This window comes from Pelodiscus sinensis, chromosome 5 (genome assembly GCF_049634645.1).
Source record: "Pelodiscus sinensis isolate JC-2024 chromosome 5, ASM4963464v1, whole genome shotgun sequence".
NCBI lineage: Eukaryota > Metazoa > Chordata > Testudines > Trionychidae > Pelodiscus > Pelodiscus sinensis.
The window spans coordinates 54,010,578-54,026,737 of NC_134715.1; the positions used below are offsets into that span (position 1 = coordinate 54,010,578).

A 16,160-nucleotide genomic window follows, 5' to 3' on the forward strand; every position below is an offset into this window, starting at 1 on the left:
GGGAAGTCCTCACTGACCTACAGAAACAGCACACTGAGGTTTGTCTAAATTTAAGTTTAAAGTGCTGCTGTGGCATGAGTGCTGGGAGAAAGGTTTCCCAGCGCTTTATGTAAAGCGCTTCCATGAGGGAAATAGATAACAGTGCTGAGCCAGAAAGTTACAGTGCTGTAAAATGCCAGTGTAGAATTAGCCTGAGAAATCTTAAATATAACCCTTGGCAGAGGTGATTTAATTCACTTAGAATCCAGCCAATTTCATTAATGCTGAAATACATCACAGAGTTAAATTAGTTTAATCTAATTTTAAAAGGGCAAAGTCCAGTGATCAACCTGGATATTCACCATTTCTCTCTCATTCTAAATAATATGTCTAAATATGAAAATTAATCGGAGGGATGTGTCAGCCAAAATCATAATGAACTACATTCCTTTTTGTACACCTGGTTTAGGAATAACTTAATTTCCTTTTGAGCTAAAAGAAAGAAAAACTGGTTACCAGTCTGCTGACATCAGCTGGTGCCTGGAAACCTAGCCTTTGTGCACAGATGTATAAGCAAGGGAGTAGCCCCTCTTTCTTTGTTTGTTGGAAAACCATGAAACACAACCCAGAAGGAAGACATCTCCAGCATGTTTCCTGAACATTTATAGAATCAGAATGATGAACTCAATTAATTGCTAATTTTCTATTGACAAAAAGCTCTAATAAGGATTTTCATGATACTAAAACACAACTTCAAGTTCCCCTTTCACAGTAAACTACAGCTGCATTTCGTGCAACATAAATCACTGGCTCTTAACATTTATTATTTTATTACAGTAGCACTGATGGGCCCCAAGCAGGTCAGGAATCCATTGTACCTAGGTGCTATACAGACTTAATAAAAGTCCCTCCTCGAAAGAGACTGCAATCTGAGATTAAGACAAAGCATGATAAGCAAGTGAGTCAGAAACTGGAGAAATGGTGGGAACAGAAGAGGGGAAAACTGCAATATAAACATATTTTCCATAGACTAGCTGAATGCACAATTTGAGAAGAAGAGAGGCTCTTTTCAATATACTATGTAATAGTTGCTGACTGCTCAGGAAAGGCTCTCTCAGATTAACATTAAATTTATTTCCCTTTGAACTGAGAACATTGGATTCAAGCTTCCTTTAAAAACCAACAGCATTCCACATAAAGCATAATGGCTACTTATTTACTGTACCATTTAGTCCAGAGACTCATGAGTAACATAAGCTATATGAAGCCATTGAAGAGACGTATAAACAGAAAATCTCAAACTTATTTCTAATCAATCTGAGGGTTATTGGCCTCACTTTCATAACTATTAGTTCATATAAAATATTAGTTAGGATAAGTCAAATATCACATCCCTTTTTACGAGAAATATGTCAACATGAACTTACCAGAGTTTAAGAGTCCATGAGCCATATTTGATCTTTCTGAATCTGAAAATTGTCTCTTGACAAAAAGGGAAACATTTCACTTTCTACCTTGCAACAGCTCCCTTCTCTCTCAGCAGTGTTCTGGGGAGAAAAAAAAAAAAAAAAAACCACCACCACCAGCTCCGAATTATTTAATTATAATTTAATCTCTGGCTCCTGTTCATTAAATTGGTTCTAGGGGGCTAGCACAGACTTTTGTACTGATTACACTAATGGATAAACAGCATTTGAGAATAAGGTTAAAAGAAGAGTGTACATGATCCTGTGGTAGGCAGATTTAATTCAAGCAAGCATAAAAAACTGCTTTACTCTCCCCCCTCAGGCCCCGTGAAATCATTTGGTTTGGCCACACAATATAGTACCCCCACATCTTTGACACAGGTACTTCTGCCAGATGGGAAAAGAGATGTTCAAGCCCAACAGAGGCAATGGGGAATGTGTCTAGAACTGATGTGACATGGCTACAACCCTGCAGATCTGGAATCAAAGTGTGTTCTGCGGACAAAGGAGAACAGTGGGTTGAGATTTCTTATGTATGTGAGGTGTGGCAAACCTGAACCATACCCAAAGCAGGGGCATAATAAAGGGCGACATCTTGATTCCTCAGGAGGCCCATGTTACTACTGCAGATGTAGCCACTTGGACTCAACCCCAAATGGCATTGGAACATGAGCAGTAATTATGACTGAAATGTTCCATCTTGGGGAAGGATTCTCCTGACCAACAAAGCCCTGCAACTACCTGTCTGACGGTGTTGAATGCTTCTAAAGTAATTAAGAAAACTAAAGTAGAAGGTTTGCTATTCTATATTTTGCACCTAGGTAATATGATAGATGATGAAGATTCATTTTACTCTCACCGAAGACATTCATAACCAATTCATTACACAGCATTTATATATCCACTACAAACCTCTACAAAATTATACCTGTATCTATGTCCACTTAAAATATATTCATACAGAGGTATGAATTTTGCAAATAGAAAAAGTTTGTAAAGATTATTTATTTTTTATACAACTTCATTCTCAATTCAGCCCAATTTATTAGTGGACAATTGTTCAGCATTTAAAACTAATGACTACCACATTTCATTAACCAGATTCTCCATTCTGTTACACCTTAAGGCATGTCTAGACTACCCTCGGCTTCCAAAAGAAGATATGCAAATTCGGCATGAATTTGCATATCTTCTTCTGATCCCTTTTTTGGAGACTGCGTTTTTTTTTTTTTTTTTTTTTTTTAAAGGCGCAGTCTAGCCAGCGTTTTTCACACAACCCCTCCTTTTTCAAAAAAACCCTTATTCCTCAAAAATGAGGTTTACAGGGTTCTTTCGAAAAAGGGGAGGTTTGCACGAAAACCCCCATCTACACTGCTTCTTCCCCCCCCCCAAAAAAACCTCCTCCAAAAAAGGGATCAAAAGAAGATATGCAAATTTGGCATGAATTTGCATATCTTCTTTCAGAAGCCGAGGGTAGTCTAGATGTGCCCTGAGTGTGTAACTCCACTGACATCAATATCGATATATTAGTATATAAATGGTATAACACAATGGAAAATCAGGCTATTATTGTTTCAAAGTCCTGTGTTTGCTTTGTATTTACAAATGCATGGGGCGAAAGGTAGCTATTTCCTTGTTTTGTTTTATTTTTTCTCTCTTTTGTACATATTGAAAACACAAGATCCCAATGCATTGCATTGAAGGTCTCAATTATAAATGCCATTTTATTTAATATCTTCACTCAAACTGAAGTGAAATCACTTCCAAATCTTTGCTTAAAAGAGACAGTAGCTGAATGCTTAGAAAAATGGGAACTGCTCCAGTAAGCAGCTAGAGAAACTGATACAGATATGGAATGTAAATTTTAACTCATATAGATCACAACATACAAAGAGTTATTTATGCAATACAGACTTACAAAACAATACAGTTCTTTTCACAAATATTTTCACAGAATTCTGCACAGCAATCTTGTAGAAAAGTAGAATTATGCAACACCAAAATAACTTATTGTTCCTTAGTATAAATTATTTTTCATTTCCTAAAAGGAGGAGATCATTTATTAATGTGATTGGACAAAATTGGATTTGATGACAGCAAAATTGAAAGGTTTTGTTGCCATACACAGCACAAGACATGGTATCTTCTACAGAACTATGGTGGTTAGTCCTCTGGAAAAAAATGAAGAAAAAAAAAAGGAAAAGAAATTGTAAGTCTGGAGCTTCTGCAAAGATGTCAAGGCTATGAACAGTTGAATGCCTGCCTCTTGGTGCTTTCATAGTCAAACAGCAGAAGTGTGCTTTGGTATTTGCATCTAATTAAAAGAAATACTGTTTAGGTTGCTAGTTTGAGGACATGTCTAAACTCCCCAATTTGAAGTTTTGATTTTGAGGAACAATGCACATTTTGGTGTGCTCTGAAGGAGCTATTAGGTAAAAACTAGAAGGATTCACATTTGATGTAACACGGACTCTGTTGCTGATTTCTCCCTCTTAACTGCACAACAAAAACATATAACTAAAAAAAGAACTAATTGTCTAGGCCTAGAAACATGCTTGAATAGTAATATTGATGGAAACAATTCCTTGTAATGGTTAAAATTACATTTACCATAATTTAAATATTATTGATTCCCAAAAACTTCAGTGCTGAAGAAGTACAATCATTTGGAAAAAGTACATCAAGACAAAGTGTAGCACAAATTAAAATTCTCAATATTATAACCCACTTTCAATGTGTTAAAATCATATGTTTCCCAATGTTCTAGATAAAGCTTTAGATGGGAAATGTATATCTTCATAATATAGTTAGAATAAGTGTTTTAACCATCTTTATTTTAGGTTTCTTTCCATACATGAATCAAAATAGACTTCTCATTATGACTAAAAATATAGATTTTTAACTACAGAACCCAGCAGCCAATTTTCTGCTTCTTTGCCCTTTGCCCCCAAAAAATCATGCAAGGTCTACAAAAATAGCAATTAACTTTAAAAAATAGTTTGCTTCTTTGAGCAAATTTAAGTTACATTCAGATGTAATATAGCTATTTATACAGAACGCTGCAGCAGGATACTGAATAGAGGCTTGCTATGTTCAGTTTCATTCTGACAGCAGCTGTCCTTGTCAGTGCTAGTTCTGGTCTCTGTTTCCACTTCAGTATCTGGTTTGATATTCATGATGCCATCGGTTGAAATCATTGTAGAAGAGCACTATGCTCCCAGAAGCCATGCCAGTCATTATACACCTACGGAAAGCACAAAATCTAATTAAAGAGTTAGCCATTAAAATTCAAATACAACTGACTGATCTTTCTTGGACAGACTTCTTCCACCAAATCTAGCACCACCTCTATAAATCATATGTGTAAGACATGCTCGCCCAAGCTTTCACTGAACTAGCATGTGGCATAGCTGCACCAGCATGGGCAGCAGCAAACAGTGACACAGGTTAGCTGCCCTGAGCATCAATCTCAGGGCATGTACTTAGGGCGGCTAGCCACCACTGCCCAGGATACCACTGCTATTCTCCATGAGAACTAGTGCACATCTACACGAGCTAGAACTCAGGCACCTAGTTCACGTAGTATAAATAGCTTGCGAACAGGGGCTGATAACAGGGAGTTTTGAGAGGGAGTTCTCCAGGTGAAGAAGGAGCTAATACAGGACTTGAGGGAAGTGGCTGTCGGTAGTGTGTGTTTGTGTTTCTGGGTTTCTTGCTGTGTGCTGAATTTGTGTTTGGTTTTTTTTTCTCCTCTTCCTCCCCCTTCCCCTCCACCCAAGGAGTGTGTGCTGTGGCTGGCAGGTGGAAGTTGTGAGTTTCTAATCAAGGTTTGAAATCTAGAAGCCTCTGTTCATTGGTTGAGCCTTAATTAGGGGGAGTCCAGGTCTTTATATAGCAGTGAATCAGCACCAGGGGCTGATAACAGGGAGTTTGGAAGGGGAGTGGGAAGGGGGTGTGATACACTTGCCATTCTTTAAAACCTTTTCACTAAACTATTATCAAAACTTCCTGAGCTCTGGTGGGCCTTCAGGGGTTGATTGCATCAGAGGCAAGGCTTTGAGCCAGGCCTAGTCTCAGCCTTCTAAAAAAGGCAGCAAGACCGAACGCAGACAGCAGTGAGCAGGGAAGAAGCCAACATGGAAGTTTGCCTGGGAATTCACCCTGGGAGACCCCCGTAGTGTTTGGTGCTCTTTTGCTTGAAAATTTTTTTTTCTTTTCTCTCTCCTGCCCTTCAAGGAGGCATTTAATAACATCTGAGGAATCTCTCAGAAGGAAGGCAGGTATGGATGGTGATAGTAGTTAGAAGTGATTTCATCTGCACTAAGTGCAAGCTGGTCGCCATTTTGGAAGAAAAAATTAGAGGACTTGAGGCCCAAGTATCGACCCTATAGTCCATCAGAGAGGATTAAGACTTTCTCGATAGAAAGCAGCGTTTAATCCTGCAGGCACAGAAGGCTGAAGAGCCAGTGAGGGCAGTACAGAACAAGGAAGAGAACTGACAGCATGTAACCTCTAGAAGAAGAAGGCGGCGGCCAACTCAGGTATCCCCCATTCCTGTAGAGGTAAGTAACCGCTTTCAGGCTCTCTCCACAGGCACTGCGGTGGAGAATGCTTTAGCAGGGACCTCTCAGAGAAGAAATCAGAAGGGAACACCATCTACCGGAAGGCATGGGATGCGTAGTCCTAGGGATGGGGGTTCCACGACCCCCCCCCAAAAAGAAGATGACTGGTGGTTGGGGACTCCCTCCTAAGAGGGACTGAGTCATCCATCTGCCGTCCAGACCTGCAACCTCGAGAAGTGTGCTGCTTACCAGGAGCTCACATTCAGGATGTAACCGAGAGTCTTCCAAAACTGATCAAACCTTCGGATCGCTACCCCTTCCTGCTTCTCCATGTAGGAACTAATGATACGGCCAAGAATGACCTTGAGCAGGTCACTGCAGATTATGTAGCGCTGGGAAGAAGAATCAAGGAAATTGAAGCGCAAGTGGTGTTCTCGTCCATCCTTCTGGTTGAAGGAAAAGATCCAGGTAAGGATTGTCGAACTGAGGAAGTAAATGCTTGGTAGAGCAGATGGTGTTGGAGAAAGGGCTTTGGTTTCTTCGACCATGGGACTCTGATCTGGGCACAAGGATTGTTAGGAAGAGTTGGGATCCACCTTACCAAGAGAGGAAAGAGCATCTTCGCAGGCAGGCTTGCAAACCTAGTGAGGAGGGCTTTAAACTAGGTTCGTTGGGGGACGGTGATCAAAGCCCTGAGGTAAGTGAGGAAGTCGGATATCGGGAAGAAAGAAAGGAGGAACGAGCAACAAAGGAGAACCCCTGACTCGAATAGAGAAGGTAGGGCGATCAACCGGTTATTTAAGATGTTTGTAGTATACCAATGTGAGAAGCCTGGAAACAAACAATAATTAGAAGCCATGGCCCAGTCAAAGGACTATGATTTGATTGGAATAATGGAGACTTGGTGGGACGACTCGCATGACAGGAGCACTGTCATGGAAGGGTATAAACTGTTCAAGAAGAAGAGGTGGAGGAGTTGCATTGTATGTAAGAAGCAGTATGATCGCTCAGAGCTCCAGTAGAGAGAGGGAGAAAAACCTGTTGAGAGTCTATGGGTTAAGTTAAGAGGTGGAAGCAACAGGGGGGATGTTATGGTTGATGTCTGCTATAAACCACCAGATCAGGTGGATGAGGTAGACAAGGCTTTCTTCAGACAACTGAGAGAAGTTTCCAGATCGCAGGTCCTGGTTCTCATGGGGGACTTTAATCACTCTGACGTCTGTTGGGAGACCAATACAGCTGTACAAAGACAATCGAGGAAGTTTTTGGAGAATGTTGGGGATAACTTCTTGTTACAAGTGCTGAAGGAACCGACCAGGGGTCATGCACAGCTTGACCTGCTGCTCACAAACAGGAAGGAACTAGCAGGGGAAATAGAGGTGGGTGACAACCTGGGAAGCAGTGATCATGAGATGGTAGATTTCAGGATCTTGACCAAAGAAAGAAAGGAGAGTAGCAAAATACACACCCTGGACTTCAGAAAAGCAGACTTTGACTCCCTCAGAGAACTGAAGGGCAGGATTCCCTGGGATGCTTACATGAAGGGGAAAGGATTCCAGGAGAGCTGGCAGTATTTTAAAGAAGACTTATGGAAAGCACAGGAAGAAACCATGCCAATGCACAGCAAGAAAAGCAAATATAGTAGGCGACCAGATTGGCTTACCGGGGAAATCTCTGGTGAGCTTAAACACAAAAAGGAAGCTTACAAGAAAGGTTTCTACAGGCATGTTAGCAATAAGAAGGTGATCAGAGAGGGTGTGGAGCCCTTACTGGATGAGAGAGGTAACCTAGTGACAGATGATGTGGGAAAAGCTGAAGCACTCAATGCTTTCTTTGCCTCTCTCTTTACATGGGTCCGAATTTAATGCATCCAAGGGTATTGAGGGAATTGGCAAATGTCATTGTGGAGCCTTTGGCCATTACCTTTGAAAACTCATGGAGATCGGGAGACAATCTTGAAGGGCAATCCAGGGAACTACAGACCAGTCAGTCTTAACTCAGTCCCCAGAAAAATCATGGAGGGGATCCTCAAGGAATCCATTGTGAGGCACTTGGAAGAAGGGAAAGTGATCAGGAATAGTCAACATGGGTTCATGAAGGGCAAGTCATGCCTGACCAATCTGATTAGCTTCTATGATAAGGTAACTGGCTCTGTGGATATGGCAAAGTCAGATCTTTTGATACAGTCTCTCTCAATATTCTTGCCAGCAAGTTAAGGGAGTATGGATTGGATAAATGGACTGTAAGATGGATAGAAAGCTGGCTAGACTGTAGGGCCCAACAGGTAGTGATCAACTGCTTGATGTCTGGCTGGTGTTCGTTTTCTAGTGGAGTACCCCAAGGATCTGTTCTAGGACCAGTTTTGTTCAACATGACCTGGATGAGGGGATGGATTGCACCCTCAGCAAGTTTGCAGATGACACTGATCTAGGGGGAGAGGTAGATATGCTGGAGGGCAGGAATAGGGGCCAGAGTGACCTGGACAGATTAGAGGATTGGGCCAAAAAAATCTGTTGAGGTTCAACAAGGACAAGTGCAGAGTCCTAAACTTGGGATGGAAGAATCCCAAACATTGTTACAGGCTGAGGACCGAATGGCTAAATAGCAGTTCAACAGGAAAGGACCTGGGGATTAGAATGTATGAGAAACTGGATATGAATCAACAGTGTGCCCTTGTAGCGAAGAAGGTTAATGGCATATTAGGTTGCATTAAGAGGAGCATTTCCAGCAGATCTAGAGAAATTATTATTCCCCTTTATTCGGCTCTGGTGAGGCCACACCTGGTTATTGTGTCCAGTTCTGAGCCCCCCTACTATAGAAAGGATGTGGATGCATTGGAAAGCGGAGGGCGACCAAAATGATTGGGGGGGGGGGTGAAGTGCATGATCTACGAGGAGAGACTGAGGGATTTGGGTTTGTTTATAGTCTGCAGAAGAGAAGAGTGAGGGGAGATTTGATAGCAGCCTTCAATTTCCTGAAAAGAGGTTCCATAGAAGATGGAGAGAGGCTGTTCACAGTAGTGACAGATGGCAGAAAAAAGAGCAATGGTCTCAAGTTACAGTGGGAGAGAGCTAGGTTGGATATTAGGAAAAACTATTTCACTAGGAGGGTGGTGAAGCACTGGAATGGGTTACCTAGGGAGGTGGTGGAACCTCCACCCCTAGAAGTTTTTAAGTCTCGGCTTGACAAAGCCCTGGCTGGGTTGATTTAGTTGGGATTGGTCCTGCCTTGGGCAGGGGCTGGACTTGATGACCTCCTGAGGTCTCTTCCAGATCTGATTCTATGATTCTATATTGCCTAAGAATTCTACCAACTAATCCAATTCTATGTATTAGACCAGTAACCAAACAACTTACCTACATTTTAAAATGTGTCCACTAATTTTAAAATGTAGGCAAGTTGTTTAGTTACTGGTCTAATACATGGAAGTATGAATCAGAGATGATAAAGCTCAAATAAATTGTCCTGGCACATCTGAGCAACAAAAGGGGGTCAAGATGTAGATGGCAAGAAAAATGAATTTGTCACGACACACAGACCACTTCAGATTTTCTTTTTATAATGGTTTTAACTCTGCTGGTGGCAGTGCTAATGAGATAGCAACATGGAGGGGATTCAGGAGGGAGAAAACAGGTGTGCAGCTTTTAATTCATTCTTCCCCAGTTCAAGAGGAATTCAGCACAGGATCTTCATTGAAGAACCAGATGTGGGTACAGGGCTACAACATCTTTATTATCACATGTGCAGCTTCATTTTATATGCATGTAAACAATCAGAGTGCTGCTATTTGATATTTAGCACTAAGTAGGAGTCAGGGCCACAGTCAGAAGTGAGGGAGAAGGGCGGGGGGAAACAGCTGCCTTTGGGCCTGGCGATTTTAAAGGGCCTGGGATGCCTGACTGTTGCTGAGATGACCTCAGCAGTGGCCAGAGCCCTGTGCTCTTTTAAATTGCCACCAGAGGATGTGTGTGTGTCCTATGCTGCAGTTGTTCTGAAGGCTGGCTGAGGGAGGCTAGCCCGCAACCCCAACCCTTCCACCTGAGGCGCCATCCTTTTGGGGGGTGAGGGGGCAGGAGCTAGAGCCAGCTTCCTACAAGTCTGGTGAATTCCCTTGTCAGCCGTGGTAGTAGTATCCACCACAGAAGCATTTTGTATTTCACATCTTTGTTACAAGCTGGCTGTTGGAGATGTTTTAGCTCCATTTGAACAGCTATCATCCCGCTGGGGGCCATTAAAGCAATCATAACTGCTGGTCTCCTATTGGAGTTCTGAGTATTAAGCATTACAACTTGGCTTGTAATGAATAAGAAGTTGCTGTGTCAGTCATGTATATCATCTCATCTTGTGATATTATTGTTAGAGCTGGTTGATATTCCAACTTTCTGTTCAGTGAGAAATTCTGACAGAGTGAAAAAAATTGTTCTGATTAGTTCTGAAAAGCCAACATTTCTAAGTCTTCTGCAAAATAAAAATTCAAAAAAAAAGTTTTAATTTGAGACAATCAAAACATTTTGCCTGTATCAAAACATTCTGACAGTGGTGTTTCAATTAATTTATTTTAGATGTTTATATTATCTTATGTTTTAGAAATGTGCATCTGTCTGTCTGAGAGACCATTTAGTTAAGAATTCTTCCTGAACAGTAAGAGCTAGGACCACCAAATTTGGTATGCTGCTTTTTCTTTATCATAACTTAAAGCAAGCTAAGGGTTTAGTTGTGCCAAGACAATGGGATGTGCCTGGAATTCAATTTGATTATAATATAATATAAAAGTCAAAACAAAATTAAATCACATGGACATTACAGAAATGACACATTCCTACCTTTTCCTGTCTATAATTTTCATCAAAATCAACACATCCCCACTAAATATTTTGATTGTGATTTAACTGCATATTTGATGAAAACCTGTTGTCAAAATTTTTGACAAGCTCTAATTATCGCTATTAACCCACTGTTTCATCAAATACTAAAGTGATCCAAATAGGTACATCAGAAAACAAGACGGTGAACTCTGAGTAAGGTCTCAAAGTTAGAATTGGGACAAAAATAACAGAGCCTGACATGTTAATAATTCCAGAATGAGAACATGTAAAAGGGAGAAGAGGTTATGATTGAAAGAGGTTATGAAGATTGGCAGAAGTTGAGATGAGTTGTGTTTCAAGATTGGAAAGAAGAAATGGGTTAAAATCTATTTTAAAGAGTATTTGATGTATGTTTGGCCTGGGGCGGAGGGGAGTGCACGAATTTTCTCACTCCTTGCCCTTGCCTGTTGTTCACTCTAAGCACTGTGCACTCTGGCAGGAGAGGATACTTTGCACACTCCTCCATCCTGAGGCCCTGATTGACTTGGGGGCAGGGCAGCAGCAAGGCCAGATCAATCCACTTCGCGGGACAAATTTGGTTCGCAGAGGCTCTCTTGCCCACCCCTGCCATACACCTGACACACTTGATACAGTGACATAAGGAATATTTTCCTTCTGCTGTAGTAAGTCAGCCCCTTGAAAAAAGGTAGCTAGATCAGTGGAAGAATGCTTCTATGAACCTACATTTGTCTAGAGTGGAGGCTGGGTCAACCTAACTACATTACACAGGATATGACATTTGTTCATAGTCCGTAGTAACGTACTTTTGTCAAGCTACGTTTTGGGCGTCGTCAGGGTTGAATGTCATTTTAAAACTGCCTAAGATTCCTAAATGACTTTCAATAAGATCTAATGACTTAGATGCCTTTGTAAATTTTATATGGGGTAAGCAAAAATCTATATAGTATGTGAGCTAAAGAAGTTAGATGCAACTATAAACATCCAAGTTTCAAACAGGACTATAAAATCATGACGTGGAAAATGTGAATAAGGAAAAGCTATTTACTTGTTCCCATAATATAAGAACTAGGGGTCACCAAATTACGTTAATAGGTAGCAGGTTCAAAACAAACAAAAGGAAGTTTTTCTTCATGCAGCACACAGTTAACCTGTAGAATTCCTTGCCAGAGGATGTTGTGAAGACTAGGACTTTAACAGGGCTCAAAAAAGAGCTAGATAAATTCACAGAGGTTAGGTCCATCAATGGCTATTAGCCAGGATAGGTAGGAATGGTGTCCCTATGCTCTGCTTGTCTGGAAATGGATGACAGGAGAGAACTCATGTGATGATTATCTACAGGCAGTCCCCGACTTACGCGGATCCGACTTACGTCGGATCCGCACTTACGAACGGAGCTTTCTCGCCCCGGAAGTCGGGGCGAGAAAGCCCCGTTCGTAAGCTGCTCCGGTGCCCCTGGTCTGCGGGAGACCGTCTCCAGCAGACCAGGGGCACCGGGCGGGTTCCCGCGCTTCTGAGGCTTTGCCAGAGCAAAGCCTCAGAAGCGCGGGAACCGCTGCTGCTGCCCCTTGAGACCCGGTGCCTGTGGTCTGCTGGGGACGGTCCCCAGCAGACCACAGGCACCCGGACTGAAGCCGCAGCCGCGGGGGGTCCCGCGCCTCTGAGGCTTTGCCAGAGCAAAGCCTCAGAGGCGCGGGGAACCGCCGCTGCTGCCGCTCCAGTCTGGGTGCCTGTGGTCTGCTGGGGACGTTTCCCAGCAGACCACAGGCACCCAGACTGAAGCCGCAGCCGTGGCGGGGTCCCTGCCTCTTAGGCTTTGCCAGAGCAAAGCCTCAGAGGCGCGGCACCCCGCTGCCGCTGCGGCTCTGCTCCCAGTGTCCCTGGTCTGCTGGGGGGGGGGGGGGCGCAGCTAGTGTGCTCCCCCCCCCCCAGCAGACCAGGCTTTTGTTTTGGACTCTGGGGCAGAGCAGCTGGGGCGCTGCCGATTGGTCCTGCAGCGCCCGTGGGCACTACTGGACCAACCCGGCAGCACCCCAGCTGCTCTGCCCCAGGTCCTGATTCAGCCGCTGCTGGTCAGTTTCAGCAGCGGCTGAATCAGGACGTCTGGGACAGAGCAGATGGGGTGCTGCTGGGTTAGTCCAGTATCACCCCAGCTGCTCTGCCCCAGGCGTCCCCAAGTCAGCTTCTGCTGAAACTGACCAGCGCTGACTACAGGAAGCCCGAGGCAGAGTTGCTCTGCCCCGGGCTTCCTGGAATCAGCTGCTGATCAGTTTCAGCAGCAGCTGACTTGGGGACGCCTGGGGTTCTTAAGTTGATTCTGTATGTAAGTCAGAACTGGCGGTCAGTTTCAGCAGTGTCTGAATCTGGACGCCAGTTCCGACTTACATACAGATTCAACTTAAGTACAAACCTACAGTCCCTATCTTGTACGTAACCCGGGGACTGCCTGTATTGTGTTCACTCCCTCTGGGGCATCTGGCATTGGTCACTGTTAGCAGACAGGACACTGGGCTAGATGGACCTTTGGTCTGACACAGTATGGCTATTCTTAAGTTCTTATGGACTAAGTTATGAGCCAAAAATGCACAAGGGCTTTTAACTATAGTGGCATTGGTGGATTTAATATAGGCAGTTGTAAGTACATTTAATTTTGTATCCTTTGGTAGAGAAAACAAAACGTAAAAGATTGATGAGAACATTAGTGAGCATCTATTTTCTTTTTGTTAATGGTTTGAAGACTTATAGTTAGAAATATTTTTTTCCTTTGAAGACAGAAACCCCCCCCACACATATTAAAAGTTCTTCAGAGTCAGATTTCCTTGAATGAGTGTTAGCTTGCCTAACAGGAACTACAACTCTGAAGAAGATTATCAGACCTAAACAGTGTCCTTTTAACACTAAAAAGGTACACAGAATTCTCCATACAATTACTGGTATGTGCAATCAAAGTAAATACAATATTGAAAGGAAAAAGATCGTTTATACCTTAATGATGTCTCCTTCATACCCTTACACAGAAACAACATTCCATAAAGTACTTCTGACCCCCAAACTTTAATCTCACCTTTGGTCATATGACAGGGCCATGGAACGGATTCCAGCATCACAGCCTGGGTAAGCAAAAAGCTGCTTGAGGTCACACACTTCCCATACCATGATGACACCATTGTCTCCACCTGTGAGTAGGTACTGTCCATCACGGCTCAGTTGGATTGCCTAATAGAAAGTACGTAAACATTTCTGTTAAAATAACGTATTGTTTTTTATTACTCCCCTCACCTCCAGGAGACCCCCTCTCTCCACCTTCACAGCTTTATCTTTGAAGATAGTTCTTATCAGTAGATACAGTTTTTGAAAAGCTAGAGGTCAATTGCAACTTAAATGAAGGGTAAATATTGCAATCTACACAACACTGGTTTCTTCACAAAAAAATACAATAGAAAGGATGGTCAAGTGACTTCAGGTTATTCCACCTATCAACTAATTTACATACCAAAAATCAAGTATAACAACAACTAAGGAGACTTGATTTTCTATGCAGATACATTCAAAGGAGGCTGCAGTACTTACACCTCAAATTCACTCCAACAGCTTTAACACAAGAGAGTTGCCCTCATTTTTTATATAGGCCACATTTGGAACTCTGTTTATCTGCTTTTGTTTTTCCCTCCCCCTGAGTCCTACACAGTTGGACATGTAAAACTAAGTCACCTGGCCTTATAGCTGGACGGATACAAAAAATAGTCTGAATGAAATGATTTTTTAAAATATTCTAAATACTTGCAAAAAGGTATATTTAACTAATGTATTAGAAACGGAATACATGATAGTGTGTTCTAAAAGTTGGGCCCCATTTTGGATGAACTGGGAAATTTACACCGTTTCCCCGCATGTGAGAAATAGGCAATCCCACACTCTCATTAATATAATATGGGGAGTACATATATTGATATTACTTATAAAAACCACATTAAAAGAACAGCTAGGTTGCAAAATAAAGCACTCCAACATTAGAAATTGGCAGAATGAAAGGTGCTTGTGCACAGGCAACTTTAATTTTGTCATTTCCTAAACATGAGTGTTGACTAGGCAGCTTTAACATTCTTAAACTTGGGGGGAGGAGATGGGGAGAGAGAGATGCATTAACACAATATCCTTCGTTTTTCAAATAGCAAAACAAAAACAAAACAAAAAATCAGTAATTGAATCATGTGGCTTCATAGCAGCCCCCACACCGGTAGGTCATCAGCAATTTTGGATCTAAAACACTGACCCGTACCACTAACTGCTGCATACGAGACCCTACTACTGCCTCCATTCTCCTCTGCTTCCCACAGGCTCATGTAATTCCCTCTCTGCTTCATACACCTCACCCCTCTGCATTCCAGTTAGGCGGCTGCTGCTCCTCCTTGCGGAATCTAAGAGTAACTGGGAGCAGCGGTAGGCTATCATCTTCTATTTGGCCCAGCCAGAAAGATACAAGAAACACTTTGCTTAAGAGTTCCACAGTTATTTTCTCACAGCTTCCTGGCTGGAATCCTGGATTCTAGTCCCATTTCTGAAAGGTAGTAAATTCCAGTACCTATAAACACTTCTTTCCCGTCCCATCCCCTTGTCCATATCACAGTGACTCTTGTACCAACCTTCACAACCAAGCCGTCTCCATCCTCCCATTAGGACTCCTACTTTCATCCCCCTCTTCATCTATCATGTCCCTTTGTTCCTACACCTCCTGGCTTCTTCCCTTCTGTTTCCTGGCTCCTACTGGTCTCCCACCACTTTCTGCAAAATGTAACCGCCAAGCTTTGACAAGACTAAGAAGTCTCCATCACACGTATATGACCTGAGATTTTTTGGAGGCTTCCAAAATTTTCACAAAGGCAGCAAAAAACACAACCCTGACACTGGAAGAGAGGGTTACTGGCCGTCCTCACTATAAGTCCATGATACATGTGCAAAAAAACTTGGACTTATAGTGAAACAACTTAAAGCAGGGAATTTTTTTTCCTGTGGCTGACTTCCATTTGTGCAAATGGGGGAGGGGGTTGCGTGACTTAAGAGCAGGGAATTGGAAGACTTAACGCATCAGTTCCTACAAGCGTCAATGACTTAGTGTGGAACAGCTGAATACTAGGGCAACTTATAGCGGGGACGCCCTGTATCCAAGTGGCTGTGCTGAACACTGACAAGTGTAGAAATTGAAACATTACGGTCTTCATGGTAATAATTAATCAACCATATTGAATATATGCAGTGTTTTCCATTTTTGTGCCTTATTAATGTTAAGCTGATGCTAAAAATATACTCTAAAAAGTATAAGAGGTGTAGCA

General features: G+C 42.4%; 1 protein-coding gene across 8 annotated transcripts in view; it reads right to left on the reverse strand.

Annotated features, from left to right (window-relative positions):
* Positions 1-3,149: 3,149 nt before the first annotated feature.
* The window catches only part of LRBA (LPS responsive beige-like anchor protein), a 559,238-nt gene continuing 546,227 nt past the window's right edge, over positions 3,150-16,160 (reverse strand). For all 8 annotated transcript variants that reach the window (XM_075930022.1, XM_075930023.1, XM_075930019.1 and 5 more), the window contains 2 exons: positions 13,895-14,046; positions 3,150-4,689 (listed from right to left, as the gene is read on the reverse strand). In XM_075930022.1, coding sequence (XP_075786137.1) covers positions 4,599-4,689; positions 13,895-14,046 — 243 coding nt within the window. In that variant the 3' untranslated portion in view covers positions 3,150-4,598. The remainder of the gene's footprint in view (positions 4,690-13,894; positions 14,047-16,160) is intronic.